Source organism: Zalophus californianus, chromosome 2 (assembly GCF_009762305.2).
Source record: "Zalophus californianus isolate mZalCal1 chromosome 2, mZalCal1.pri.v2, whole genome shotgun sequence".
In the NCBI taxonomy this organism is placed as follows: domain Eukaryota; kingdom Metazoa; phylum Chordata; class Mammalia; order Carnivora; family Otariidae; genus Zalophus; species Zalophus californianus.
Window position 1 is genome coordinate 101,753,391 of NC_045596.1, and position 27,599 is coordinate 101,780,989.

General features: G+C 36.9%; 2 protein-coding genes and 1 pseudogene across 2 annotated transcripts in view; 2 read left to right on the plus strand and 1 right to left on the minus strand.

Moving 5' to 3' along the window:
• Positions 1-268, plus strand: part of FGF2 (fibroblast growth factor 2) — a 68,269-nt gene extending 68,001 nt beyond the window's left edge. Inside the window, 1 exon segment of the mRNA XM_035726338.1 lies at positions 1-268. Within this exon segment, the coding sequence (XP_035582231.1) occupies positions 1-186 (186 nt within the window). The 3' untranslated portion in view covers positions 187-268.
• NUDT6 (nudix hydrolase 6) lies at positions 215-27,518 on the minus strand. Its single transcript, XM_027599269.2, has 5 exons — positions 27,155-27,518; positions 23,872-24,075; positions 19,826-19,881; positions 5,190-5,244; positions 215-1,046 (listed from the first exon to the last, which is right to left on the minus strand). The coding sequence occupies exons 1-5, from the start codon at positions 27,387-27,389 to the stop codon at positions 649-651; spliced, it is 948 nt and encodes a 315-aa protein (XP_027455070.1). The 5' UTR covers positions 27,390-27,518; the 3' UTR covers positions 215-648.
• On the plus strand, positions 8,407-9,188 carry LOC118356722 (annotated as a pseudogene).
• Positions 27,519-27,599: the final 81 nt, after the last annotated feature.

The following is a 27,599-nucleotide window of genomic DNA, read 5'->3' on the forward strand; positions in this document are numbered from 1 at the left end:
AAATGTGTTACCGACGAGTGTTTCTTTTTTGAACGATTGGAATCTAATAACTACAATACTTACCGGTCAAGGAAATACTCCAGTTGGTATGTGGCACTGAAACGAACTGGGCAGTATAAACTTGGACCCAAAACAGGACCTGGGCAGAAAGCTATACTTTTTCTTCCTATGTCTGCTAAGAGCTGATCTTAACGGCAGCATCTGATTTCATTTCACATGAAAGACGACGTATATTTTTGAAATTTGTTAATGAAAGAAAAGAAAAAAATGTGTACAGCTATCTGCTCAGTTGGCATGGATGGTCAGATAACCTTTTTTCTAATAGTAAATATTTAACCATTGCCGTACTAAGGAAAAGCAACAAAAATTCCTGGAAAATATATAGACTTCCACCTTTTGTATTGCATTTGCCTTTATCCAGTGAAGCTTACAGAGAGCTACAATCTTTTTCATACATTTGCTTCATTTGAAAGAGGCTTACAAATTTGCAAGTTTTCATCAAACAAGTTTTCTTCATGAAAATTATACACACTAGAAAATTAAAGTCAGATATTTAGTTAACCCCAAATGTCCACTACTTTTTATAATATGGCACACATTATTCTCCATGTACAATTTACTTACAATTTTTTAAAACATGAAAAGGATTTAATCCATTCCTGTCATGGTTCTGTAATTGTCTGGCAGTTCCTTGTGATAGAGTTTATAGAACAAGCCTGTGTAAACTGCCGGAAGTTCTTCCACGGTGAAATCAATCTTGTCAAATCCTTCTCTGTACCCATAGAGCAGCAGCCTAGCAACTCTGCTGGTGATGGGAGTTGTATTTTCAGTCTTGACCAGGTCATTGAGATCCATCCATTCACACCTTAAGCATTCATGCTGGCAAAAATTTATGGTAAATGAATGTGGCTTTAAGCGACAGATGATATACATATCTGATTTCCCAAAAGCTCTGGGATCGGTGTGCTGTTGCCGGATGCTCAGGAGGGACCTGAATTCTGATTTTATACCAGTCTCTTCAAAAACTTCTCGAACTGCTGTGTCTCCTACATAAAAGAAAGATGTACAAATCAGTAAGGATCACATTTTTAGAATTTTAATCATCAAAGATTTTCAGATAGAGTAGCATTATCTAAAGATTGAAAAGCAAAAAACTTCATCCTAGGGAAGTATTCAACATAAACTCTGCCATCTGGACATCCTGGAACACCAAACTATTTTCTTACCACTGTACGTCTTAGAAGCTTTTGAAATATTGAATATTTCTTTGGCTATTTATAGGCTTACCTAGCTGTGTATTTTGGGGGTCACATTTTTAACCTCTTCTGACTCTTATTTCCCAAAAATTGAAAACATAGGTCCCTGCAGTTAATATTCCTACGTATTTCTTCATTATTATCCTGTTTGTGATCATCCATCAAAACTGCCTAAACTTAAACATATCAGTATTGAGAAAAAGTGATTCATTCCTCCTTACAAAAGTCTGTAGAGCTGCAGAATGTATTGAGCTGTGAACCGTTCAAAGCTTTCCCAGTGATCTTGGGTGGGGCTGTCAAGCCTCTGACATCCTAGAGCAGTTTCATTTATAACCATTTTGTTATGCTCCCTTAGTTATCCTGTCAGTGGAATCCCAGTATGGTAGTTTTTGGCATTTCTTTTGTTTCTTGAGATTCTAAAGAACTATTTTATCAAAAGTATTAAAAAAAAAAACTTGCAGTTTACAGAATTTTATAATACAACAAGGGTTTCACATTTTATAAGGTTTTTTTCAATATTATGGAAATTTCTGGAGCAAGATTTTGATTGCCATTAATGTTTTTGCAGTTGCTTTTTCTAAATCTCCAGAAGAACCCCCTAAATGGACTTTCTCTAATTTTGTGATGCTCTGTCACCATCTCCCAAAGTGTTCATGAGAAAAACCCTTTAAAAAGCTGCCTTCTTTGCTCAAGTTTGCTGGAAGCTTCCCAATTTCACAATTGCTACAGGCATAGATTTTTGTTCAAAGACCTCTATTCAATGCTTCTGTTTTGTTTGTCAAATAGAAAATTATATTTGCCTTCTCAGTAGTCCTACTGGTGAAGAATAGGCAAGGAGGGGGAAGTCAAGGGAAAAAAGTCTCAATTTCCACATATTCTGACGGTAGACTGTCTTCATTGCCTACATATGCTTGTGGGTTTTTTCCCCCCCTAAGAAACAGCTCTGGAAATACGCACAGGAAAAGCAAAGCGTTCTAAAATATAAGACATTTGTCTGCCATTTTGAATTACATGCTGACTTCCCCTTCCCTTGAGATTTGCCATAGTTTAACATGGTTAGAACTTAACTGTTTTAAACTAAAAACATAAAAGAATTTGTGAGTAAAAGGAAAATCTTCCTTAATAAAAAAAATAATTTTCAGCTTGGAACATGTTATTTAATTGTTACAGATTTGGCACTAGTCTTAAATTTTAGACATCATTTGCTGATTTCACTTATTGTTTAAATGTTTTATTCTTTCAACGCTTTGAAAAATACCCATGGGGGTTCTGTTAAACTCTTAGTGCCACTAATCCAGAGTTTGGCATTTCATTTGGAGTCTAGCCTTTTTATGTATCATGGAGGCACAGGACAGACTAGTGAGTTGATCTACCCTACTCAGCAGTCCACCTGAGCAGTTGATTGGATATCAGCACTGCCTGGTAGTTTGATCAATTTAACTTGAATCAGCCTATCATTGACTAGAAATCGAATGGGTAAATAAGTGCTTTTGCATCCAGGGTATGAATGATTCCTTCCACCTCAAGATGGAAATCTTTACCCCAAGGCTTTTTTGCCAAGAATTAAAAAAAAATTTTTTTATGCAGATAAACTGCTTTATTCTGTTGTCCTTTATTTTAATGTACTGTAAGCCGAACTGAAATAACATTTACTGTTTTATATGTTTAAAGAACATAGGAAAAAACCAAGAGGGTTTTGTTTTTATTTTTGCTGATTGAGAGGTATGTTTAAATATGTCCCAATGTTTTGTTTAGTTACAGGACAGTGAAATGGAGTTTGTTATTTCTACTTTGTAATATTTAACAATAGGATTAGGTTGAAATAAAATAGGAAGGATTGTGCAGAAGGTGGGTTTTCCTGGTGTTTCCCTCTGCTTCTGGTGCACTGATGAGCTCTGAGCAGACCCCACTGCTTTATGGTCCTTTGTCCACGCAGGAGAGTCTCTTCCTGTCAATGGTAATGAAATTTTTTTAGGAAGGCAATTTCTCTGTTTTTAACCTTGTAGATACTTTCGTACTATTAGGGTATTATATTAAAGCCTGAAGATTGCATTCTACTTTGTATATGCCCCCCCTTAATTTTTTTAAGCACTATGGACAATAGTGCTTCATTTACCTAGTATTATCAAAGAATGAAGGATTCCAAACAAATGTGTTTTTCAGTTAACTAGTGTTTACTACTTAAGAGCTAATATGAATGTGTGTACATTTGTGATGGCTGTATTCCTAAAGTACATTACATACTTTCCTAAATACAGAGCTTAAAGAAAATAATTTTGATAATTATTGGGTAACAGACTTCATCGTTAAGAATAATCTAATCTATTGTGTTATAAGACAGAAATGCTCTAATATAGACAGACATAGTCTTTCAGAACTCTGTTGTCAGTTATCACTTCTAGTTGCTTTCAGGCAGTTCTAAGGCAAAGCTTTAATGAATACTACTACTAAGCAGTACGATGAATGCCAGTTGCTGCTTTCCTTGTAACTCCTCATGGCTGAACAGGGGGGTTGTTGTGCCAACCACAATCACTGAATTCAGAAATCATTTTTTTTTTTTTTAATCTGGACTTGAAGCATTCTGGAGTACACTTAAACCTGAAACTATGCACACTTGGCTTGGAAATGTGCTTCTTCATTTGCATTACAATATAAGTATATTGAAAATTCACAAGATCTGTTAAAAACTCAAAAGGAAAAAGTCAATTCATTTGTGAAGTCAAGATGCAGAAGAGGAAGCTAAACATACCTCCTGTAGCTTGATTTTTGCCCCATGTGGATTGGGTAAGGGTGTAAGACATAAATTTAACTAGCTCACACACTCATATATCACATAAGGATAGTGTGAGATTAATTAGGTGTTCCAAAATAAATGGCCCTCTCCTTCAGCACTTGTACCACCACAAAATCTTTTATTTCAACAGAAGACCCAAGCAATGGACTCTAGGCAGAAGATCCGTAAGTACCTAAAAGCCAAAATTTGCTACGGATTTATCTCAGTGTAGGAAATTTACTTATGGCTTGTTAGGAGTTGACTATGTACTGTGTATAGGGCATTTTAATCTGTGTAACATTTAAAAAATCAAGTTTCAAGTATGTATACATTTTTAAATATTTAAAGATAACCTAGGAAGGTGCCTTTATATATAAATGTTGGCTAAATAGGGGACATGCATATGGAGGAAAAAATCATGGAGAAATAGTACTGATATCAAATGAGGCATCTACTGATTTATTATGATGCAGACTGCATTTGACCCAACCAAGGGTCAAGAATAGGTAGGAAAACTACGTTTTTATTCTTTCTTCTATTTACTGTAAATTCAGTAACATGGAGAGTTCTTAGCTTATTTCACATTTCCATGTTTGAAATATTGAGCTCAGGAAGTTGCTTTAGGGAACTCTTGAGACTTTCTTGTATGAGACATTTTACTATGTTTTGGCTTCCTGACTATTTAAATAGATAAAATTTTTATAGGGGAGCATTAAGTCACTACTGCTCTGTAACTGACTTTATGAATACTTATTTTGAGGTTCATTTAAAAGTTACTATTCATCCTTGTGTGGTGAAATGGTCAAGAATTTGTGTTTTCTTATAGTTTAATTCCAGAAACACTATTAGTCATATCCAAAATAACCCTTAATGCTAAACTTTACTAATGTATATGCAAAGCTTTTTATTTTCAAACAAATTAATCTAGAAGCAACCCTAAACAGAATAGGTGGCATGCTCCTAGTGGTATTTTTTATATTAGTGGGATAAATTGTACTATTACAAGTTTTACTGCTAATTTTATATTAGCCCTGAAGTAACCTCTCTGAAATTTCTCACTTGGTAATTTAAAATCTTATTTTCAGCTATAGAACAAAAAAAGTAAACACAAATTTCCTGAACATTTTCAAGCCAATTAAAAATATGGAAGGTGTCCACACCAATATCTTCTCCAGGCTCTGACAGGCCCCCTGGAAACTTCCACATATTCTTCAACTGCAAGATAAAAGTCAGAAAATAAAGTTAACAGAGCTTCATTCACTAACACATACACAGAGACTCCACAAAATCCACCCACAATTGGTCAAGGGGTTGAGAATTTATCTTTTGGTAATGGCATGCAAATTTCTTTCCCCTTTCTTCTTCTTGGCGGAAACTGGTTACTTATGAAATCTTTTCCTACCTTTTTCTTCAGGAAAAAGAAGTGGTTTTGTTTGGTTAATGTGATAAATTCTGTATGAATGAAGCAGTGGAGGGAAACATCTACTGAATTTGTGTAATTTTAAAAATTTTGCTGCTAGTTAACTATTAACAAATAGAGGAATCTTACAGATGCTGCTATAAATAAGTAGAAAGTACAGTATAAATTTAATAACTAAACTATGCTATTTTTAATTTTCACATTTATTTTCTGTATTGTGTCTAATCAGATTTCTCTTGTTCTGTGTGTTAATGATTTTATGTACACAAATGTAATTGCTTTTCATGGGTAGTACGAATAAATTTTATTAGTTTAAGTTTGCATTGTGTGTGTGTGTATCATTTTATTTTTTGGTGGGGGGGCAGGGGGAAGATACGATCGTAGAATGAGAGCACATATGGAAAAAAATTATAAATATGAAATGGCATGGGACAGTATTCTGATGGCTGACAGGATTATTTTTTCCTGTTACCATTCTGTTATATATATCTATTAACATGATAAAAACAGTAGAATGAAAAATTATGATGTACTCATAAACATGCTACAGCTTGGAGCCAGTACACTTTATACTTCATTCATAAAACAAGTTTATGGACCTTTTACTGGTGTGCTTTTTGACCCACTCATTTCCTGGATGAGTGCTTCATAAAGAAAGCCATTTCTCAACTGTGCTAAGTTGGAGACCAATGGCATGATTCCCAGTTTCCACAGACTGTTGATTATGTGGGTATAGAATTCAGGCTTTCCATCATTCCCTGTCTGGCTCAGACTTGAGATTAATTTAGAAAGCATATTTTATTAATGTAGAAATATATCTTTGAGTTTATCACTACATTAATATACTGTCTTTGGGATTCTGTTTTGAAATGGTTCCAGAAGTTGTTTCTATAGTCTTTTTCCTGATACAATGTTATATTTACCACCAAAAATTCTATTTCTAACAAAAATGTTATAACGGGCAGGAAATGCTTCCCCAAAACAACTTTTAAAATCTTTACCTAGACTTGACTATAAATAGAATTGTTGATTAAACTATGAACTTATTAGAAGGGGAAAATGCTAGATGTAAGGACTGAAAACAGCTTACATAAATTTGATTTTGATTATTTCATAAAACAGGTATGGAAAGATTAACTATATATTTTTGTGGTACTTTGTGGTATTTTGTGGCACCACTTAAGTTTAAAGAGCTTATTTGAAAAAAGCTTTCTCCTCCCTTCCAGAAAGCTTGAGCCTGCAGTTAGTTCAAAGTGGTCGGTAGAAAGGCTTAAGTTAAGTGGTTTGAAAAACCTGGTTAATGTTGCAGATATGATCAGTGGAGGGTTGAGTATATCTTCTCACCTTTTTTAGTATTAAAATATACTCCCACTTAGGTCTTTTTTTTGTTGTTAAAGATTTATTTATTTGAGAGAGTGAGAGTCTGTGCGTGTGGGGTGGGGGTGAGGGGTGGCAGAAGGAGAGGGGCAGGGACAGGGTAAAAAGCAAACACCCCTGAGCATAGGGCCCGACCCGGGGCTTAATCTCACAACCCTGAGATTATAACCTGAGCCGAAATCAAGAACTGGAGGCTTAACCAACTGAGCCACCCAGGCACCCCTTCCCATTTAGGTCTTTAATCCATTTTGAGTTTTTGTTTATGGTGTTAAAAAGTGGTCCAATTTTATTCTTTTACATGTAGTTCTCCAGTTTTCCCAACACCATTTATTGAAGAGACTGTCTTTACCCATTGTATATTCTTGCCTCCTTTGTCATAAATTAATTGATCATATAATTTTGGATTAAAAAAACATTCCCATTAACTGGGTTTAGCAATGTAAATAATAACAGCAACTTCAGGGAAGATGGTGGAGTAGGAGAACGCTAAGCTCACCTCATCCCATCATCCACCTAGATAACACAAGGAGAAGTATCCAGCAGTTCAGTGTTACCACACCTCTGGCAAATGCCTGATTCTGACTCAAGCCCAAGGTGGCCCCAGACTGGCACAACAACAACATAGGGACCAAACCCTAGCCGTGACTGGACTAATGCAACGGCAGCTCAGTTACGACCGCAGGGCATATGCAATACACGTAAGAAACACCCTGAAGTTCTGGTGAACAGGGCACTCCAAGACCTCTTCTTTATAAGGCGACTACTTTCAAGAGCAGGAGACGTAGCTGACTTTCCAAACACTCAGACACAGGGAGTCAGACAAAATGGGGAGACAGAGGAATATGTTCCAAATGAAAGAACAGTCCAAAATCACAGCAAGAAACTAAATGAAACAGAGATAAGAAATATGCATGATAGAGAATTTAAAGTAACGGTCATAAAGATACTCACTGGACTTGAGAAAAGAATGGAGGACCTTAATGGGACACTCAAGAGATAGAAAACGTATGAAAGAAGCAATCAGAGATGAACACAATAACTGAAATTAAAAATACACTAGATGGAATAAATAGTAGACTAGAGGAAGCAGAAGAATGGATAAGCAACCTGGAGGACAGAGTAATGGAAAGCAGTCAAGCTGAATAGGAGAGAGAAAAAGTAATAACAGTAAATGAAAACAGGGAACTTAGTGATACCATCAAGCATATAAACATTAACATAGAAGTCCCAGAAGAAGAGAGAACAGGGGGCAGAGAATTTATTTGAAGAAATAATAGCTGAAAACTTCCTGAATCTGGGGAAGGTAACAAAAATCCAGATCCAGGAGGCACAGAGAACTTCTAACAAAAGCAATCTAAGGAGAGTCCACACCAATACACACAGTAATTAAAATGGCAAAAAGTAGTGATAGAGAATTTTACAAGAAGCAAGAGAAAACAATAACATACAAGGGAAACCTCACAAGGCTATCATCTGTTGGAGAAATCTTGACATTGAATACCCAGCCTACACTAACCTAAACAGGTTGATAGGTCAAATTGTTTTCTCCATCACTTCTTCCCTCAGATTTGATGGAGCCCTGAATGTAGATCTGACAGAATTCCAGACCAACCTGATGCCCAATCTCTGTATCCACTTCTTGGCCACATATGCCCATGTCATCTCTGTTGAGAAAACCTGCCATGAACAGCTTTCTGTTGCACAGATCACCAACGCATGCTTTGAGCCAGTCAACCAGATGGTGAAATATGACCCTCGCCATGGTAAATGCATGTCTTGCTGCAACACAGTTCCCAAAGATGTCAATGCTGCCACTGCCACCATCAAGACCAAGCATACCATCCAGTGTGTGGACTGGTGCCCTACTGGCTTCAAAGTTGGCATTAATTACCAGCCTCCCACTGTGGTACCTGGTGGAGGCCTGGTTCAAGTACAGTGAGCTGTGTGCATGCTGAGGAACACCACGTGGCCGTGGCCGAGGCCTGGGATCCACTGGACCACAAGCATCACCTGATGTATGCCAAGAGGGCCTTGTTCACTGGTGTGGGTGAGGGCACGGAGGAAGGAGAATTTTCTGAGGCCCGCGAGGACATGACTGCCCTTGAGAAGGATTATAAGGAAGTTGGTGTGGATTCTGTTGGAAGGAGAGGGTGAAGAAGAAAGGAGAGGAATAGTAAAGTTAATGACACAGAGGTGCTGCTTTTACAGGGAAGCTTATTCTGTTTTGAGCATTGAAAAGTTGTGCTCTGATCAGTTAATCTGTACGTAGCAGTGTATATTCTCATATACAATTACTGACCTGTGCTTTAAAACACAACGCCTTGTTATAGACCCAAGTTGTCTATTTCTCTGATGGATTTGAATAAAGTATTCCCTGTCTTAAAAAAAAAAAAGAAGAAGAAAAAGAGTACAGACCTGCTAGCCTCTTCCTTTTGGTTCTCTTGTATGATCTGACTTTCTTGGTCTTCCCTTACTCTAATTTGGTTGAATGCCAGAAATTTGATTTTTATTTTCACTATTCTAATCTTTAATGCTACTACCCTTTCAGAATTCACAGACATTGTGTTTAGATAATTCTCACTAGCTACAGTATCATCACTGTTACCAATGAGACAGAAGATACTATAGAGATGTCTTAATACATTTGTTCATTCAACAAAAATGTATTGAGGGCTAGGCTATGGGACATATAAAAATTAATGCACAATATAGCAAGACCAGTCACTCCTTCTCCATGTACCACTGTATTTTTTTTAAAGATTTTATTTATTTATTTGAGAGAGAGAATGAGAGAGAGAGAGAGAAAGCACAAGAGGGGGGAGGGTCAGAGGGAGAAGCAGACTCTCTCCGTTGAGCAGGGAGCCCAACACGGGACTCGATCCCGGGATTCCAGGATCATGACCTGAGCTGAAGGCAGTCACTTAACCAACTGAGCCACCCAGGTGCCCCATGTATTTTTCTTAATAACACCTACCACCAATTTATATATCATTTATTCACTTATTATTTGTATCTTACTCATTCGAATATAAGCTCCAGATGTAGAAATTTCGCTTTGTTCACTAATGTTTGCTTAGTGCTTAGAACAGAGCCTGCAACATAGTATATGTAGAACTCAGTGATCTTTAGTGAATGAATGAATAGGTTCCTACTGTTTACTCAGTTCTTTAGCCACTGTTAAGTTTTTTATTTCTCAAAATCATAGGGAAGGGACAAAGGAATGGAATATATGGGTAGGAAATGAGAAAGGATGAGTTTTAAGTATCATTTTCAGATTTGTGTTTCAGAGTATCCATATGCTTGTGGTGAGGGTTAAACTTTCCTCTAAAAGAAACACTTTATACTATTCCTGGGGAGAATGAGGCACTTAAGGGAAAGGAGAAAAACTGGCTCAGATGTCTGAAAATAATGCTAATTATTATTTATGGTTAGTAGCTATCATTTATGCTTAAATTCCACCTAATACCACAATTACAGAAATTAGATATGATTCAGTGTCTCACTTTATACTTTTTTTACAATTTTTTTTCTTTTAAGGATTTTATTTAGTTATTTGAGACCGAGAGATACAGAGAGAGAGAGCATGAGCAGGGGGAGAGGCAGAGGGAAAGGGAGAAGCAGACTCCCTGCCGAACCAGGAGCCTGACATGGGGCTTGATCCCAGGATGCTGGGATCACAATCCAAGCCGAAGGCAGACGCTTAACCATGTGAGCCACCCAGGCACCTCTCACTTTATACTTTTTATTACAACACTGAACTATACATGAATACTGTTTTTATATTTTATTGCTCAAAAGATACTCTGTTTAGAACTTAAAAAGAAGTCAAAACCCTAAGTAGGAGTATCATTCCTATTTAATTCATAAAGAAACCAAAGTCTTATATAATTTGAATTTGTGCTAGAGGCAGAGGGGGATCACAGCTAGATTCTGAAAAGTAGCACTTTCTCATTCTTAAAGAACCAATCATTAGCAAGTGTGAATATCAGCAAATGAAGAGATTGGAAGCCTAGTGTTCTAGTTTACTGGCTCTCAAACTTGACTTGTACCTGACTCACCTGAGGGTGCTTCTTAACACAAATTGCTGAGCAGCATCCCCAGCATTTCCGATTCATCAGGTCTGGAGTGAGGCCCAAGAATGTGTATTTCTAGTAAGCTGATGCTGCTATTGTCTCTCAGCTCTAAACCCACCCTCCATGCTCCTCCTCCTGATGCTGGAGCTGGGACCCCTCTAACCAATTTCTGCTTTGCCGGCTCACTCCCTCTGAGGCTCCGCTAAACAACAGATTTTCAATGTAGATGAAAAAGCCTTGTATTGGAAGGTTTTCAATTTGCCCAGATCTATCAGGGTTCATCTACACTGAAAGCCTGTTTTTAGTATAGCCACCTTCATTAATGATCTGAGCTAGATCTTCTGGAGAACTTGCTGCAGCTTCTACATCAGCACTTGCTGCTTCACCTTGAACTTTTATGTCATGGAGATGGCTTCTTTCCTTAAACCTCATGAATCAACCTCCACTAGCTTCAAACTTTTCTGCAGCTTCCTCACCTCTCTTAGCCCTCATAGAATTGAAGAAAATTAGGGCTTTGCTCTGGATTAGACTTTGGCTTAAGGGAATGCTGTGGCTGATTTGATCTTCTATCCAGACCACTCCAACTTTCTCCATATCAGCAATAAGGCCGTTTCACTTTCTTATCATTTGTGTGTTGACTGGAGTAGCACTTTTCATTTCCTTTTAGGATTACTCCTTTAGCATTCACAACTTGGCTGTTTTGTGTCAGAGGTCTAATTTTCAGTCTGTCTTGGGTTTCAACATGCCTTACTAAGCTTAATCATTTCTAACTTTTGATTTAAAGTGAGAGATGTGTGACATTTCCTTTCATTTGAACACTTAAAGGCCACTGCAGGGTTATTAGCCTAATTTCAAGATTGTTGTGACTCAGGGAATAGGAAGGCCCGAGGGGACAGAGAGACAGAGAGGTGGCGGGTGGAGTGGGGGGAACAGGAGAATGGCTGGGAGGTGGAGTAGTCAGAACACACACAACATTTATCGACTAGGTTTGTGGTCCTATATGGGCACAGGGTGTGGTGCCGCAAAACAATTACAATAATAACATCAAAGATCACTGATCACAGATCACCATAATAAATATAGTAATAATGATAAAGTTTGAAATATTGTGAGAATTGCCAAAATGTGAAAAGAGACACAAAGTGAGCAAATGCTGTTGGACAAATGGCACTGACAGATGCTTGATGGAGGGTTGCCATAAACCTTCCATTTGTAAAAAAACCACAGTATCTGGGAATACAATAAAGCAAAGCACAATAAAAAGAGGTCTGCCTGTACATAGTTTTGACTATTGCCCTGTTTTAAAAGTATAACTCAACTCAATTCTTTCCTTTTGAACTGCTGTAATACATATCACTATAGAAACTGATTTCTACAAACTGAACCTGTTAAATCATTTGTCTTGGCAGATTTTATAAGGAAAAAAATAACTCACCCAAAAAAACATCACATTGTATAGGTTTGGGGTAAGAGCGTTCAGCCATAGCTGCCAGGGAAGCTCCTTTTCTTTTTTTTTGACTGCAACCCAATTTTTAAATTATTTGACCTAGGTTTGTTCATGAATTTCTATATTTTAATAAACAAGTAACTACATAGATTCTTATTTGATAGCTCAACCAATGCTGAAAAACTGCTTAGAGTGGAGCAATCATGTTAGTCTGGCTGTTAAAATAAAAACAAGAGATGAAAATTGTTAAAGAGGAAGGGAAAAAATTATTTTATCAGGGAAACAAGCTCAGAATGGCTACGTTGCAATTGAATATCCCTTAGCTGGTCAAGTTGGCAGACGCTGATAATAATCTGGCTTTCAAATGTCATACACACACATACAAAGTAAAAAAATGAGAATAAAGAATCAGAGGTATATGTCTCTACATATAGAACCCTATTCTTCTCTAAATGATACATCCTGTACCAAAATGGAGTATGTTTACATAATTAATAATATAACTTCCTTCCAAAAGGTAACTTAGGTACAGAGAATAAGAGAACTTATGTTCCCCATGTTCTATAAAATGTTAACTTCAGTTACTAAGTGTAGAATTTGGGGCACAACTGAAGTTTAACATTTTCTGAAACAACTAAATTCAAACTTTTCCACTAAAAGACATACACATATTCACACTCCATGAACTGCACCAGACAAAAAGCTCTCTGGGTGTTTATCTTCCATTCCTTTTTTTTTTGAGAGAGATTGAGAGAGCATGCATGTACACACTTGCGTGCGTGAGTTCGGGGAGGGGCAGAGGAAGAGAAAGAATCTTAAGCAGGCTCCATGCCCAGTGTGGAGCCCAAAGCAGGGCTCAATCTCATGACCTGAGCCAAAATCAAAAGTTGGATGCTTAACTGAGCCACCCAGGCACCCCTATCTTCCATTCCTAAAGTGGTATCAGAGAAGTCCTCACTTCCAAATAGTTTATTTCAAAGAATGGTGAACTGACCCAGATCTAGACATGTGAAGAATATAGATCATTATGATTCAACTATTATCATGTCTTAACTCCTCCAACCTCTTTGGCCTATGAAAGACAACTGGTGTGTGTTACTCTTCCTATTTTTCAACTACTTCATCCCTGTCAACTATTTATACTGATGATACCTAAAATTATTTTCCTTTTATCCTTTATGTTTTTAGAACATTGTGCTCAGTTCTCTCTTTCATATGTTTGGTATGTACCTATTTTTCTTGGAGTGGCACTGTGCTATATGGCATCACTCTACAGAGGACAATTCTATAGAATAGCTAGAATTGCAGCTGTATGGAAAGTCCCCCTTCGCCCCCATTAAACCTCTTAAAGAGACCAGTGGGGCTAGGCCATGCAATCCTAGACTCAGAATATCAGTATCTTCCTTGTACCCACTCCTGCAGATGAAAGCCACTGCCCAGAGCTTTAAAGTACTGTGGGTCATGATGGCAGAAATTGTAAAAAGAAATTCATTAATTAATACGCTTCAACTCACACACCTTTTTCGTATGCAGTAACTCATCAGGAGGAGTGAGAAGAAATGTCTGGGTACTCCCACTTAAACATCTCTTTCAACTTCACCTCATACTCTCTGTAATGAATTCATTATTTCCCCTCTACCAATATCCCTGTATCTGTAGAGATACGATTATTCTAGTCCCACCCTCAACTCAAAATACCAAATGATTTAAAACTCATTCTTTTTCTTAACTGACAAATTTAATGTCATCAAATCTAACATTTAGGAGTGGACCAGATTTGTGACATCAATGCATAAGGTGAAGAGATGGAGGTGAGGAGGTGAAATAGTACCTGACTTATTTCTTTTCTCATTGTATGTCAAGACTTACAGACTGTTTTTAAAGGCTTTAAAGGCTTAAAAATTGTTAAAGACTGGGAAGGTCAAAAGAAAGCCAGAGTAGCAATACTCATATTGGACAATTAGACTTTAAAACAGACACTGTAACAAGAACAAAGAATGACACTATATGATAATAAAGGGGACAATCCAACAAGAAGATATAATGATTGTAAATATTTATTCCCCCAACATGGGACATCCAAATACATAAAAGAGTTAATAACAAATATAAAGGAACTAATCAATAATAATACAATAATGGTAGGGGACTTTAACACCTCACTTACATCAATGGACAGATCATCTAAACAGAAACTCAACAAGGAAACATTGCCTTTGAATGATACCCTGGACCAGATGGATTTAACAAATACATTCAGAACAGCCATCCTAAAACAGAATACACATTCTTTTCAAGTGCACATGGAACATCCTACAGAATAGATCGCATGTTAGGCCACAAAATAAGCCTCAACAAATTTAAAAAGACCGAAGTTATACCGTATGTCTTTTCTGACCACAATGGTACAAGACTACAAGTCAACCACAAGAAAAACTCTGGAAACACTACATATACATGGAGGTTAAATAACAGGCTACTAAACAATGAATAGGTCAACCAGGAAATAAAAGAACAAAAGAGTAAATGGAAACAAATTGAAAACAAAGGCTCAAAACCTTTGGGATGCAGCAAACGTGGTTCTAAATAGGAAGTTTATAGCAATATAGGCCACCTCAAGAAGCAAGAAAAATCTCAAATAAACAACCTAACCTTACACATAAAGGAGCTAGAAAAAGAACAAGAAACAAAACCTAGTTTACTGAATTAATGTTGAAGCCTCTTATTCTCCTAAGCCAAAAGAAGACATTACTTTGTTGCTATTTTTAATTAACACTTATAAAGACAGAAATGGAATGATAAGCTCAAATGAATAAATAAACCAGTAGCACATGGACAAAAAAGAAACAAAAAAAACAAAACCTAAAACCAGCAGAAGGAGGGCAATAATAAAGATTAGAGCAGAAATAAATGATACAGAAACTAAAAAAACAGATCAATGAAACCAGAAACTGATTCTTTGAAAAAACTAATAAATTGATAAACTTCTAGCCAGATGTGTCAAGAAAAAAAGAGAAAGGACCCAAATAAATAAAATCACAAATGAGAGAGGAGATATAACAACCAACACCACAGAAATACAATCATAAAAGAAAAAGAACAGAAAAGAATATCCAGTCCCTGGATGGAGTCCCGCATCGGGCTCCCTGCTCGGTGGGGAGTCTGCTTCTCCCTCTGACCCTCCCCCCTCTCATGTGCTCTAATAAATAAAATCTTAAAAAAAAAAAAAAGAAAACAATCCCATTTACAACTGCACCCAAAATAGGGGCACCTGAGTGGCTCAGTCGGTTAAGCGCCTGCCTTTGGCTCAGGTCATGATCCCAGGGTCCTGGGGAACAGGAAGCCTGCTTCTCCCTCTCCCACTCCCCCTGCTTAGGTTCCCTCTTGCTGTCTCTGTCAAAATAAATAAATAAAATCTTAAAAAAAAATAATTGCACCCAAAATAATAAGATACCTAGGAATAAACCTAACTAAAGAGGTGAAAGACCTGTACTCTGAAAACTGGCAGAAAACAATTATAAAAGAATATTATGAGCAATTATATGTCAACAAAATAGGCAATCTGGAAGAAATGAATGCATTTCTAGAAACATATAAACTACCAAAACTGAAACAGAAATAGAAAATATGAACAGACCCATAACCAGAAAAGAAATTGAATCAGTAATCAAAAATCTCCCAACAAACAAGAGTCCAGGGCCAGAAGGCCTCCAAGTGGAGGCCTACCAAACATTTAAAGAAGAATTAATACCTATCCTCTGAAACTGTTCCAAAAAATAGAAACGGAAGGAAAACTTCCAAACTCATTCTGAGGCCAGCATTACCTTGATCCCAAAACCAGACAAAGACCCCATCAAAAAGGAGAATTACAGAACAATATTACTGATGAACATAGATGCCAAAATACTCACCAAGATACTAGCTAATAGGGTCCAACAGGGCATTAAAAGGATTATTCACAATGAAGTGGGATTTATTCCTGGGCTGCAAGGGTGGTTCAACATCCGCAAATCAATTAATGTGATACACTTCATTAATAAAAGAAAGGACAAGAACCATATGATCCTCTCAACAGATGCAGAAAAGTCATCTGACAAAATATAGCATTTTTTCTTGATAAAAACTCTCCACCACACAATCTACACATTCAATGCAATCCCTATCAAAATACCATCAGCATTTCTCATAGAGCTGGAATCCTAAAATTTCTATGGAACCAGAAAAGACTCTGAATAGCCAAAGGAATATTGAAAAAGAAAACCAAAGTTGGAGGCATCACAATTTCAGACTTCAAGCTGTATTGCAAAGCTGTAATCATCAAGACAGTATGGTACTGGCACAAAAATAGACACAATGATCAATAGAACAGAATAGAGAACCTAGAAATGGACCCTCAACTCTACGGTCAACTAATTTTTGACAAAGCAGGAAAGAATATCCAATGGAAAAGAGACAGTCTCTTCAACAAATGGTGTTGGGAAAATTGGAGAGCCACATGCAGAAGCATGAAACTGGACCATTTCCTTACACCATCCACAAAAATAGACTCAAAATGGATGAAAGACCTGTGAGACAGGAATCCATCAAAATCCTAGAGGAGAACACAGGCAGTAGCAACTTCTTGCTAGACACGTCTCCAAAGGCAAGAGAAACAAACTATTTTTGGGACTTCATCAAGATAAAAGCTATTGCACAGCAAAGGAAACAGTCGACAAAACTAAAAGGCAACCTATGGAATGGGAGAACATATTTGCAAATTACATATCAGATAAAGACTACTATCCAAAAATCTCTAAAGAACTTATCAACACACCAAAAAAAAAAAAAATCCAGTCAAGAAATGTGCAGAAGACATGCACAGAGATTTCTCTAAAGAAGACATCCAGGGCGCCTGGGTGGCTCAGTTGGTTAAGCGACTGCCTTCGGCTTAGGTCATGATCCTGGAGTCCCGGGATCGAGTCCCACATCGGGCTCCCTGCTCGGCAGGGAGTCTGCTTCTCCCTCTGACCCTCTTCCCTCTCATGCTACCTCTCATTCTCTCTCTCTAATAAATAAATAAAATCTTTAAAAAAAATTTAAAAAAATTAAAAAAAAAATAAAGAAGACATCCAAATGGCCAACAGACACATGGAAAAAATACTCAACATCACTTGGCATCAGGGAAATAGAAATCAAAACCACAGTGATACCACCTCACATAGGTCAGAATGGCTAAAATAAAAAACTCAGGAAACAACAGATGCTGGCAAGGATATGGAGAAAGTGGAACCCTCTTGCATTGCTGGTGGGAATACAAACTGGTGCAGCCACTCTGGAAAACAGTATGAAGGTTCCTCAAAAAGTTAAAAATAAAGCTACCCTATGACCCAGTAAGTGCACTACTAGGTATTTACCCAAAGGATACAAACATAGTGATTCAAAGGGGCACATGCACCCCAATGTTTATAGCAGCAATGTCCACAATAGCCAAAATATGGGAAGAACCCAGATACCCACAGATGGATGAATGGACAAAGAAACACACACACACACACACACACACACACACACACACACACAATGGAATATTATGCAGCCATCAAAAAATGAAATCTTGCCATTTGCAACGACGTGGATGGAACTAGAAGGTATTATGCTAAGTGAAATAAGTCAATCAGAGAAAGACAATTATCATATGATCCACTGATATGTGGAATTTGAGAAACAGCAGAGGATCATAGGAGAAGAGAGGAAAAAATGAAACAAGACAAAAGCAGAGAGGGAGACCCTTAATCTCAGGAAACAAACTGAGGGTTGCTGGAGTGGAGGCGGGTGGGAGGGATGGGGTGGCTGGGTGATGGACATTGGAGAGGGTATGTGTTGTGGTAAGCACTGTGTATTGTGTAAGACTGATGAATCACAGACCTGTACCCCTGAAAAAATAATACATTATATGTTAATAATAAAAAAATTTTATGGTTCATCAATGTAATTACTCCTACACAAACATAGTTAATTCTTTTCTCCGTTATACTTATCCAGGAAAAATTCTAATCTAGTTAAACCTGAGTATTTGCCTTTTTTTGTGCCTGAGCAGCTGAAAATTCTTTGAGAAAGTCACAGAACTCTTTTTGATTCCTCTCATTTTCAATAATACCCACAAATCTAAGAGGACATTTAACACCATTTGTCAATCTTACTATACTTCCCTAGTTGCCTTCATTTTCTGAGATGAATATTTTATACCTTCTCTTCTATCCTCACATCTATAAATAACCTCTCCTCTCCCATCTTTCTCAGTTGGTGACTCTTCCTGCTATTTCTTTGAGGGAAATGGAAGTGCTCAGATAGGAGCTCCCATGTTGTCCCATCACTAAATCTGTATATCTCCACAAATCTTATTTTTTGTTTTTCCTCTTTTAAGAATGAAAATAACTGTCCCTCCCTCTTTCACAGCTAGTCTTTCCATTCCTGCTTTGGATTTTTATCCTCTTTTACCTTTTTTAATCTATTACTCTTCTGCATTTATCTTTCTCATTCCTTCATTATCAGTTTATTCTTCCCTACTAAATATTTCCATTCAGTTATAAACTTGCATTAGTATCTGTTGTTAAAAATTCATCTATTAATCTCAAATACCCTCATTACTACTGCATTTATCTTCTTCCCTTATAGCAAAACTTCTTAAATAAATTGTTCTCTAACTACTATCTCATTGTTTCCAATCAGGACATAGAGGCACACAATGAATTAAACAAGGAAATTTTAAAATAAAGAATTATTAAGTCACAATATGAGTAATGATAAGATCTAGGAAAAGTCCATAGGGCTGTAAGAGAGATCCAAAGAAGTAAAAACTTGAAAGGTCAGCTGTTTTAACAACCTTTGTATTCTCAGCACTTGGCTCAGAATGGGAGTTAATGAATGCTGAATGAATGGAAGAATTTCTTGACAGTCTGAGAAACACAGTTGTCTTCCCACCTAAATATAGCCATTTATAATTTTTCTGCAGCCATAATATAATAGTGAGCAACATGAGGTTATCCTGACATTTTCAAAGCCTCCATAGGTATTTTTGGAATTAAATAAATATCCTAATAATCCATAACTGCTTAGAAAGAACTTTTAAAATATCTCTCTGTAATTCCTTGAGCATATAAAAATTTCTGCATTTTATTTTTCTCTAGGGAGAACTGAAAATTTTAGAAAGCAATTTACAAAGCAGAAGCAACTTAAACAAAACAAACAATGAAAGAAAAAAGAGGCAAACAAAACAACAGACTTTTAACTATAGAGAATAAACTGGTGGTTACCAGAGGGGAGTAAGTGCAGGGATGGGTGAAATTGAGGAAGGGAATTAAGAGTACACTTACTGTGATGAGCACTGAGTAAATATAGACTTGCTGAATCACTATATTGCATACCTAAAACTAATATAACACTGTAGGTTAATTATACTAAAATTAAAAAAAGATTTTTTTAAAAGCAGAAGCAACTTACTTTATTTCGATCTTGTACAACCAATATTTTCCTAGTATTTTCATCAAATACAGCTCCTGTTGGGGGAAAAGTAAAAGATAATTGAGAAATAGTAATTTCATTCACCTTAGACTCCTCCATGCGCCTATCTGTGGTCATCAAAATCGTACCCATCCTGGAAGGCCTAGTTCAAGTACCACTTCATCCCTGACCACTTTTAAAATCTCTCCAGCAATAAAATGACTGTTCAGTTATTCACATTCTTTTAACAACTTGGAATACTAACGATGGTTCTAGCACATGCTAAGTTGTAGGATAATCAGCTGCATAAGCTTCTTCTCTAGATTATCTATTCCTGATGGTACATTGTTAAATAAATTAATCTTTCGCTTTCTATCCTTCTGTAGCATTTATTTTAATGTCAAATCTTAAGTGCTTAAAAATATTTATTGAATAAATGAAGTGACTTTTCCATTCTCATTTTTATTCCTTGAATCACTATGTATATAGAACATGGGTTGTGCCTCTGATGCTCTCTCAAATATCTCAATATTCAGTTCAGGATCTCACTGAAGTCACTTACTTTTTTTTTTTTTTTTTTTAACCCCGTGTGCATATGACTTTATAACATACCAATACATTGCTTTGGGATAATTGTTTATTTTATATATGTCCTAAGTTCTAATCCTTTTCTTTTATTCATACATTCAATATACACACTGCAAGCACACTCTGCATTTGGCTAGACGTTAGGGACTCAAATAAATAAGATTTATTTGTTTTTGACAATCCTGGGTCAAAAACATAAGTGACACCTTAATGATTTGTATTAATTCCTTTAAATGCTATAATTTAAAAATATTTATATTTACATAATGTGAGGAAATATTGTTAAAAAGATATTTTCTACATACCCTTTCAATAGTAATTGAGTTCTTATATATAATACATATGGGTTCTCTATATATTATTTGAACCCTGTTATGTGTCAGGCATTTTTCTAGGTGCTAGGGACATAGTGGTAAACAAAACAAAATTCCCTATCCTCAGTGGGCTCACATTCTGGTGTGTATGAGAAGGTAACAAACAAATAGAAAACAAATTATATAGAACATGAGGTGACAATGCTATGTAGAAATAAAATATAGAAAGGGATAGGTATATATAATACAAGGAAGGACAAATTTCTCTGAAATGAAAACTCCACATTTTAGTGTTTAAAAAAAAAGAAGGAAAACCACTAAGTGAGATATAATTAACATTAATGTTGGCTTCCATTAGAAAACATAAACTATAATTTAATTGGACTTTATAAGGGTTAGAATGCCAAAGAAATGCCAAGGAAATCTACTTTTAAATTTTAATAATTTGTCATTACTCAAATTGCAATTTTCCCTAATGAATTATAAACATGAGCAAAATATTTACTTCAAAGACAAAACCAGCATGGATAAGGCACAATGTGAGCGACCCCTGCTGGTCACAACTTAAATGGCAAATAAACACAGATCAGGGATTAGAGATTTTTATTATAATATGATTAGTCAAGGTACTGTGCTAAGTGCTTTATGTGCATCATCTCAGGTATTCTTCACAATAATCGTGTGAGTGGTATCATTTTGAGTGCCCAAGTTCACACAGCCGTAAAACTGTCTGTCTGGATTCTCAGCTGGTATTCTCACTGTGCAACCGTGTCCCTTCCCCACACAATTGTGTTCCCTGGGGACTTGAGTTTCTACTTGAAGAGCTACCTAATCATTCAAGAAATATTTATTGAGTATCTGCTTTATGCCAGACACTGTCTTTAACCTGACAACACAGTGGTGGAAAAGACAAATAAAATACCTGCCTTCATGGAGTTTATATTATTGTGGGGGAAATTAAGTACATGATATAATTTCAGATTGTGGTGGGTGCTATATAGAAAAACAGACCTGGATAAAGGGACCATGAATGATGCAGGAGGACTGTATTTTAGACAGGAAAGTGGGGAGAATTTTGAGAAGATGTTGGAGCAGAAACTTCAGCTCTAAAAAGCTAGATAAACAAAGCCCTGGGAAAGAGTACTACAGGAAGACGAGCCAATAGGTGTGAAAGCTCTGAGGCAGATACAATCTTGTTGTGTTTAAAGAACAGTAACAAAACCATAGCTCACTCCATTCCAGTGTGGGGAAGGAAAGATTTTTCCTCTAATACTTAGGTTCTATGTCTAGGGCTGTGAACTGAACTGACAGAAGACAGATTAATGGAGAAAAAAAGTGTGTATATATATGTGTGTATATATATATATATATATATATTTTTATTATATTTACATGGCCTGGGGGTGGTGATGGAAGAATTGATTAAAAGAATTGAAAATCCCAAAAAAGTGGTTAAGCCCAGGGGCATATATACCATTTCAACAAAGAGCAATACATTATGGAGACATGACAAGACAAAAGAAAAAGAGGTTTGGGATAAGGAGGTAAATGGTGGAAAAATGATTAGGACATATACGGGGGAAATTAATGGAATACAAGAGTTATTTTAATAAGGTTTATTTGTACAGACTCATCTTGGTGTCAACTCCCCATCTTCTATAAGAATGTCTCCTCTTCCTGGTACAAAAAATGTATGCCCTGCTTTAAGGTAAAAAAGGGGAGGCAGAGGACCCTTCCTGTATCTAGTGTTTCTCGAACTCAAAATAATCAATATGCCAATGTGGTATATTTTGTGGTGGTATGTTCACCAGCCACATCTACCTTCTGCTGCTTATAACAGTAAATGTCAATTACTTTCCCTTCACCTAAAAAACACTATACCTTTCCAGAAAATTTCTTACATGATTTCATTACCACCCCTAATAGCCACTTCATATCCTAGTTATACTTCAAGACTTCAAGTTCCAGATCTCTCATTGCCTGAACTCCTATGGTATATCTTAACTATTATACATACTATTTAGTTATAAACAAGTGCTTCATAGTATACTCTATATGCATATATTACCAATTCTGTAGTAATAACTGGATTTAAAAGTCTAATTTAAAAGTCTATACCAATGAATTAATAATTATCTGCATGACTTTCTAATGAAGTGTGAGGGTGCTATCAAATTACCAGTCTTTTGAAGTAGAGCTGAATGGAAATTTCTAAATGCCTCTACTTGTTACAAGAGAGTGAGATCATGGATAGAGAAAACATTAGACATCCTTGAACAACTCCTTTTTAACTTCAAAGGTGCAAACTACCTTTAAAAACACTTTTAAATTATATGAAGGCAAATAAAATTATTAAATTACTAGCTTATATATAATACTGCTTTTATTTAAGTCATAAGGACTTACTATTTCAGTTTTTTTTTACCCCTGGTTCTCAAAGGATGGTTCAGGGACCAGCATTAACATTAGCAGTAGCAGCAGAGAATTTATTAGAAATGCAAATTTTCTGGCAACCCACACCAACTGAATCAGAAACTCTTAGATGTGGGGCCCAGCAGTGGTGTTTTCAGCAAACTCTCCAGGTAATTTTGACGCACTCTACAATTTGAGAACTCCAGTCTTAACCTAAAGCAAATCTCTCAAGACCATGTCTTTGAAGTTAATCAGTGTCTTGAAAAGTCCATAATATACTTAAATCATGCTATCTTAAGCAACTGTTTGGCACCATAACTTAATGTAATTATCTTTAAGAAGTAATGTCCAAATAAAAAATCTGCTTTGCTTTACCTTAAATTTAACCTAAAAGTTATCTTTTATTTTACACATTCACATAATTAGTACTAATATGTTTTACCATAATGATTTAGTCCCTGAGCCCAATTCAGTGTTACCATTTGAGTACTGAAGTTCAAATACCTCTATAAAAGTGTTCAAAGGTATCCTCTTAAACACCAAACTTGTTTGGTGTGCTGCCCTCTGCTGATTCATAAGGCAAACTTCATCTATTTAAAGCACTCCTTAATAATCCCAAGGATAAACATTTTATCAAGCTACTCATTACACATGAATAAACTATCACTTAGCTGTAAGAAAAAATTGGCTGAACCTCTAAAAGGTTAATTTTATTGTTAGTTTGAAACTGACCTGCAACTCCTACTTGATGTGTAGCATATCCTGGTAATCTGCTGGGTCCCTCTCCCAGCCACAGTGTCAGCGTGGATGAATCCGATTCTGCATGGTGAAAGCGGAAACCCAGGGAAGCAGCAGGGGCAATAAATCGGCTTTGGAGGATGGGAATATGCAGCCATACCGCTATCCTACCTTCTGATCTCCACTGTTGTACTGCAGCTAAAATGCAGATGAGGATAAAAATCTGTAAACATTTTCCAGTGAAAGGAGTAGAAGATCTCAGGTGTTACCTCTTCTAAAAAGCCATCCTAAAACATCCACCTCCCTTAGTAGTTAGCTTGGAAGCGATGGGGGAGAGGAATCCTAAAACGCTCTGGTTCACATCAACAGCATGGGAACTATCATGTTTTACTGTAATTAGTACCTTGCTTATGTGATTTTTCCATCAGACTGAATTCCTTGAGAATAGTCAGTATAGTCAGTATATCCATATCACCTGACCACAATGCTTGGCACATAACTGGTGCTCAATATTTGTAGAATGAACAAAAAAATTCAATTTAAATAAAATACCATTTTAATGCTGTTCCTTTTAACATCCTTAGTTTTAATCTTTATAAATGACTATTATGGGCTTCTACTTACACTTTCTTTAAGAGATGTTATAATTTTTTTGGCTTATAAATTTCACGGTGGTTAAAACTCTTTGTTTTTAAATAACGTATACCAGTCCTAGAAAAAACTGAAAATATAATGAAGAAATCAAAACTTCATATCTTACTAGCATGCAGAGATAAAAATATAATTTTGACATTTTTCCATGAATATAATTTTGGAATTGACATCACACCATATATAATTTACAGCATATCTTTTACTACTTATTATAAACATTTTGCTGTCATCAAAATTAATGAACGTAAACTTTTAATGACTGCTTAATTTTCCTCAGATAGGTACACCAAAAGCTACTTAACCAACCTCTTACTCCTACTCCTAAATACCAAGATGAACGTAGATTTTTCTGTTTTTGACTTCTGCAAATTCTCTTATTTTATTACCTAAGATTGAGCCAGAAGAAAAAGATTCTAACATTTGGTCCTTACTAAGTTCTAGACACTCTACATATATTATCTCATTACGTTCTCACAACCTGAAAGGCAAGTATTATCACCCCTAATTTATGGGTGAATAATATTGCAGTCTTAGAAAAACTTCTCAGATCACTTTCTCCATCCATCACCTCACTTAATCTTTAAAATAATCTTGCAAATTGTGTGCGTGGGTGGTGGGAAGGTTTGATTATTTATTTAATGGTTAAATTTCTTTTCCCCCTCTTCTCCAGCTGTGCAGTGACTCCCCCGTTGAGGACCCTGTTCTCTACCTCTTTAAAAGGCAGTGGGTCTAATACAGTGACAAACACATGGGAGCCTTTCATAAAAGCTTCTTGATTTGGGGCTATGGAGTCAGATCCTTCTCGCCCACCTCTTTCTCTGATTTAAATCTTTTTAAAATTGATGTACAATTACATAAAGTGAAGCACACAAATCTTAAGTGTACATTTAATGAGTTCTGACATATGCATACACCTATGTAACACACTCCAATAAAGACTAAAGAACATTTCTATTATCTCAGAAAGTTCACATATCCTCCCTAGTCATTCTAATCAAGTGAAAAAGCTAGTTTGACTTAATAACAAAATTTGCACTAGCTCTTAGAGGCAGCATAATGCATTAAGAACAGATTCTAGAGCCAAGGGAAGTTACTTATCTCTCTGTGCCTCAGTACCATCACCTTTAAAGTAAAGGTAACAGTATCTACCCCAGAGTTGTTATGAGGATTAAATGAATTAATATTTGTAAAGTTCTTAAAAGTGTTTAGCAATAGGAATTCATAAATGCAATATAATGTTTTATTAAAACATTAAAATGTTTATTAAAAACTATAAAAAGTATATGGTACTACACAGATTATAAATTAGTTTCCTATAATTTATCTTCGAGCACATGTATCCAGTAAAGTAATTAGGGTTGGCATTATTTATGTACGCAACGTAAGAGGCAAATATTTTTAGTGGTGGTTTGCCTTCTACCCAACTAAGCACCTGTCAGAATCTGGGGCTTGAAACCCGGATATGTGACTCTAAACCCAACCCTCAAGCTTTGACTTTCTAAGAAAGTGCTTTAACCACCTGGCTACTGATGAGTGACAAGTGTGTGCAATAAATACCTGTATCTTCCTATACTACACATAGGTAGATATATTAGAGGATGAATTTTGACTTGATTCTCCTACTGTTGATATTGTTGGAGTCAGCAATTATTCACAAGTAGGAGAGAAAATGCAGTGAAGAGGTAGTTTGGGAAGGAGAATGATTAAAGAATGAAATAACTAGCTCAATTATATTGACAAGTGATGCTCACTTGCCTTATTAATAGCTCAATAGGATAAAGATTATCTGAAGTTTCTTTTTAGAGTGAGAGAATCTTTCCATGGCTAAATTTCCGTACTAGGCCTTCAATTCTAATAGAAGAACCATCAGGGGCAGTGTGAAAAAAACCCAACCAAATCACGGGCTTCTCTCAAACTGAAGGCTTCTCCAACCAAGCTTTCTTTCCTCTTTGGACTTAGGTTCAAGGAGAGTGGGTGTTTTCTTATTGAAGACTGAAACCGCCCACTACCCTCCCTTGTTAACCATAAAAGACTTATTGCTCTGTCTCTAGCAAACTCTAGTTCTTGATGCGTCAGCCTGACCTAATTTGTGTACAAAAATGACCACTTAGTATCTCTCTGGTCCACTCATTGTCCACCACCTGTATAGTTTTGTCTCGGGCAAAGTGCCCGCAGAACTAAGGCTCGGTAAATGATAGTAAATAATAATGAAATACTATTAACATTACTGAGCGTTAAGTATGTTGCAGAGACCGTGATATGCACTTTATATGCATTACCCAACTTAACCCTCAGCAATCCTATGCGATACTAACCGGTTTTATGGTAGGGGAAATGGTAGTTTACACAACTTGCCGAAGGTCACACACTAGAAAGTGCAGCAGAAACTAGGGCTGCCGATCTCAAAGTCTGGGATAGTTACCATTTCACCCAACCGCCCCAGAAACCTCCCAGCAAGGAACACAAGAACGAAAGGGGGCGAAATTGGTACGGGTCACACCTGCCCTCTCTCCCTAGGGCTCGGTACTTGATTCGCCGAGAGCGTGTCAGGTGAACAGGGGCCCCGGTTACTTCATTACAAAGTCTCCGGAGCCAGAGAACCCCTCGGCCCAGGAACACTTGCCCTGCAAGTCCCTCTGGAATGAGGCGGCGTCCAGGCGGTCCAGTGCGCCGAGCCGCGGAAGGCGCACTGAGACGCCCCCGAATCTGTCCAGCTCTCCCCGCAGTTCTTCCGCTCCGACAGGAGGGTTCCACCTGCAACCCGGACCGCCGGAAGCCCAGTGGTGCCCCAGGAGCCTTGCGCTGCAGGTCCGCAAGAGCACAGCGCGCCAAAAACGTCCCGTTGGTAGTGGCAGCATTTACGCGTCCGCGTCCCACCACTAGCTCGGCCCCTAAAGTAACCCTCCTTTGAGTTCCAGAGCGGAGGTCTCTACCGTAAACTTTAGAAGAGTGCCACCCATCTATCTCGAGTTGGGCTGTTACCACTTTTTTTTTTTTTTTTTTTTTTTTAGCTTTGTACGGAAGGGACCGCGCAGTCCTGTTCACCAGCTCCTCTCAGGAATTTGCCC

What these genes read in the sequence shown, in the direction of transcription:
- NUDT6 (XM_027599269.2), bottom strand. Translation starts at nt 27,389, where the DNA reads ATGCTGCCACTACCAACGGGACGTTTTTGGCGCGCTGTGCTCTTGCGG. An exon ending in ATTCCAGAGGGACTTGCAGG is followed by an intron (nt 24,076 to 27,154) that starts GCAAGTGTTCCT and finishes TCTGCATTTTAG; the next exon opens with CTGCAGTACAACAGTGGAGA. An exon ending in ACATCAAGTAGGAGTTGCAG is followed by an intron (nt 19,882 to 23,871) that starts GTCAGTTTCAAA and finishes TTCCCCCAACAG; the next exon opens with GAGCTGTATTTGATGAAAAT.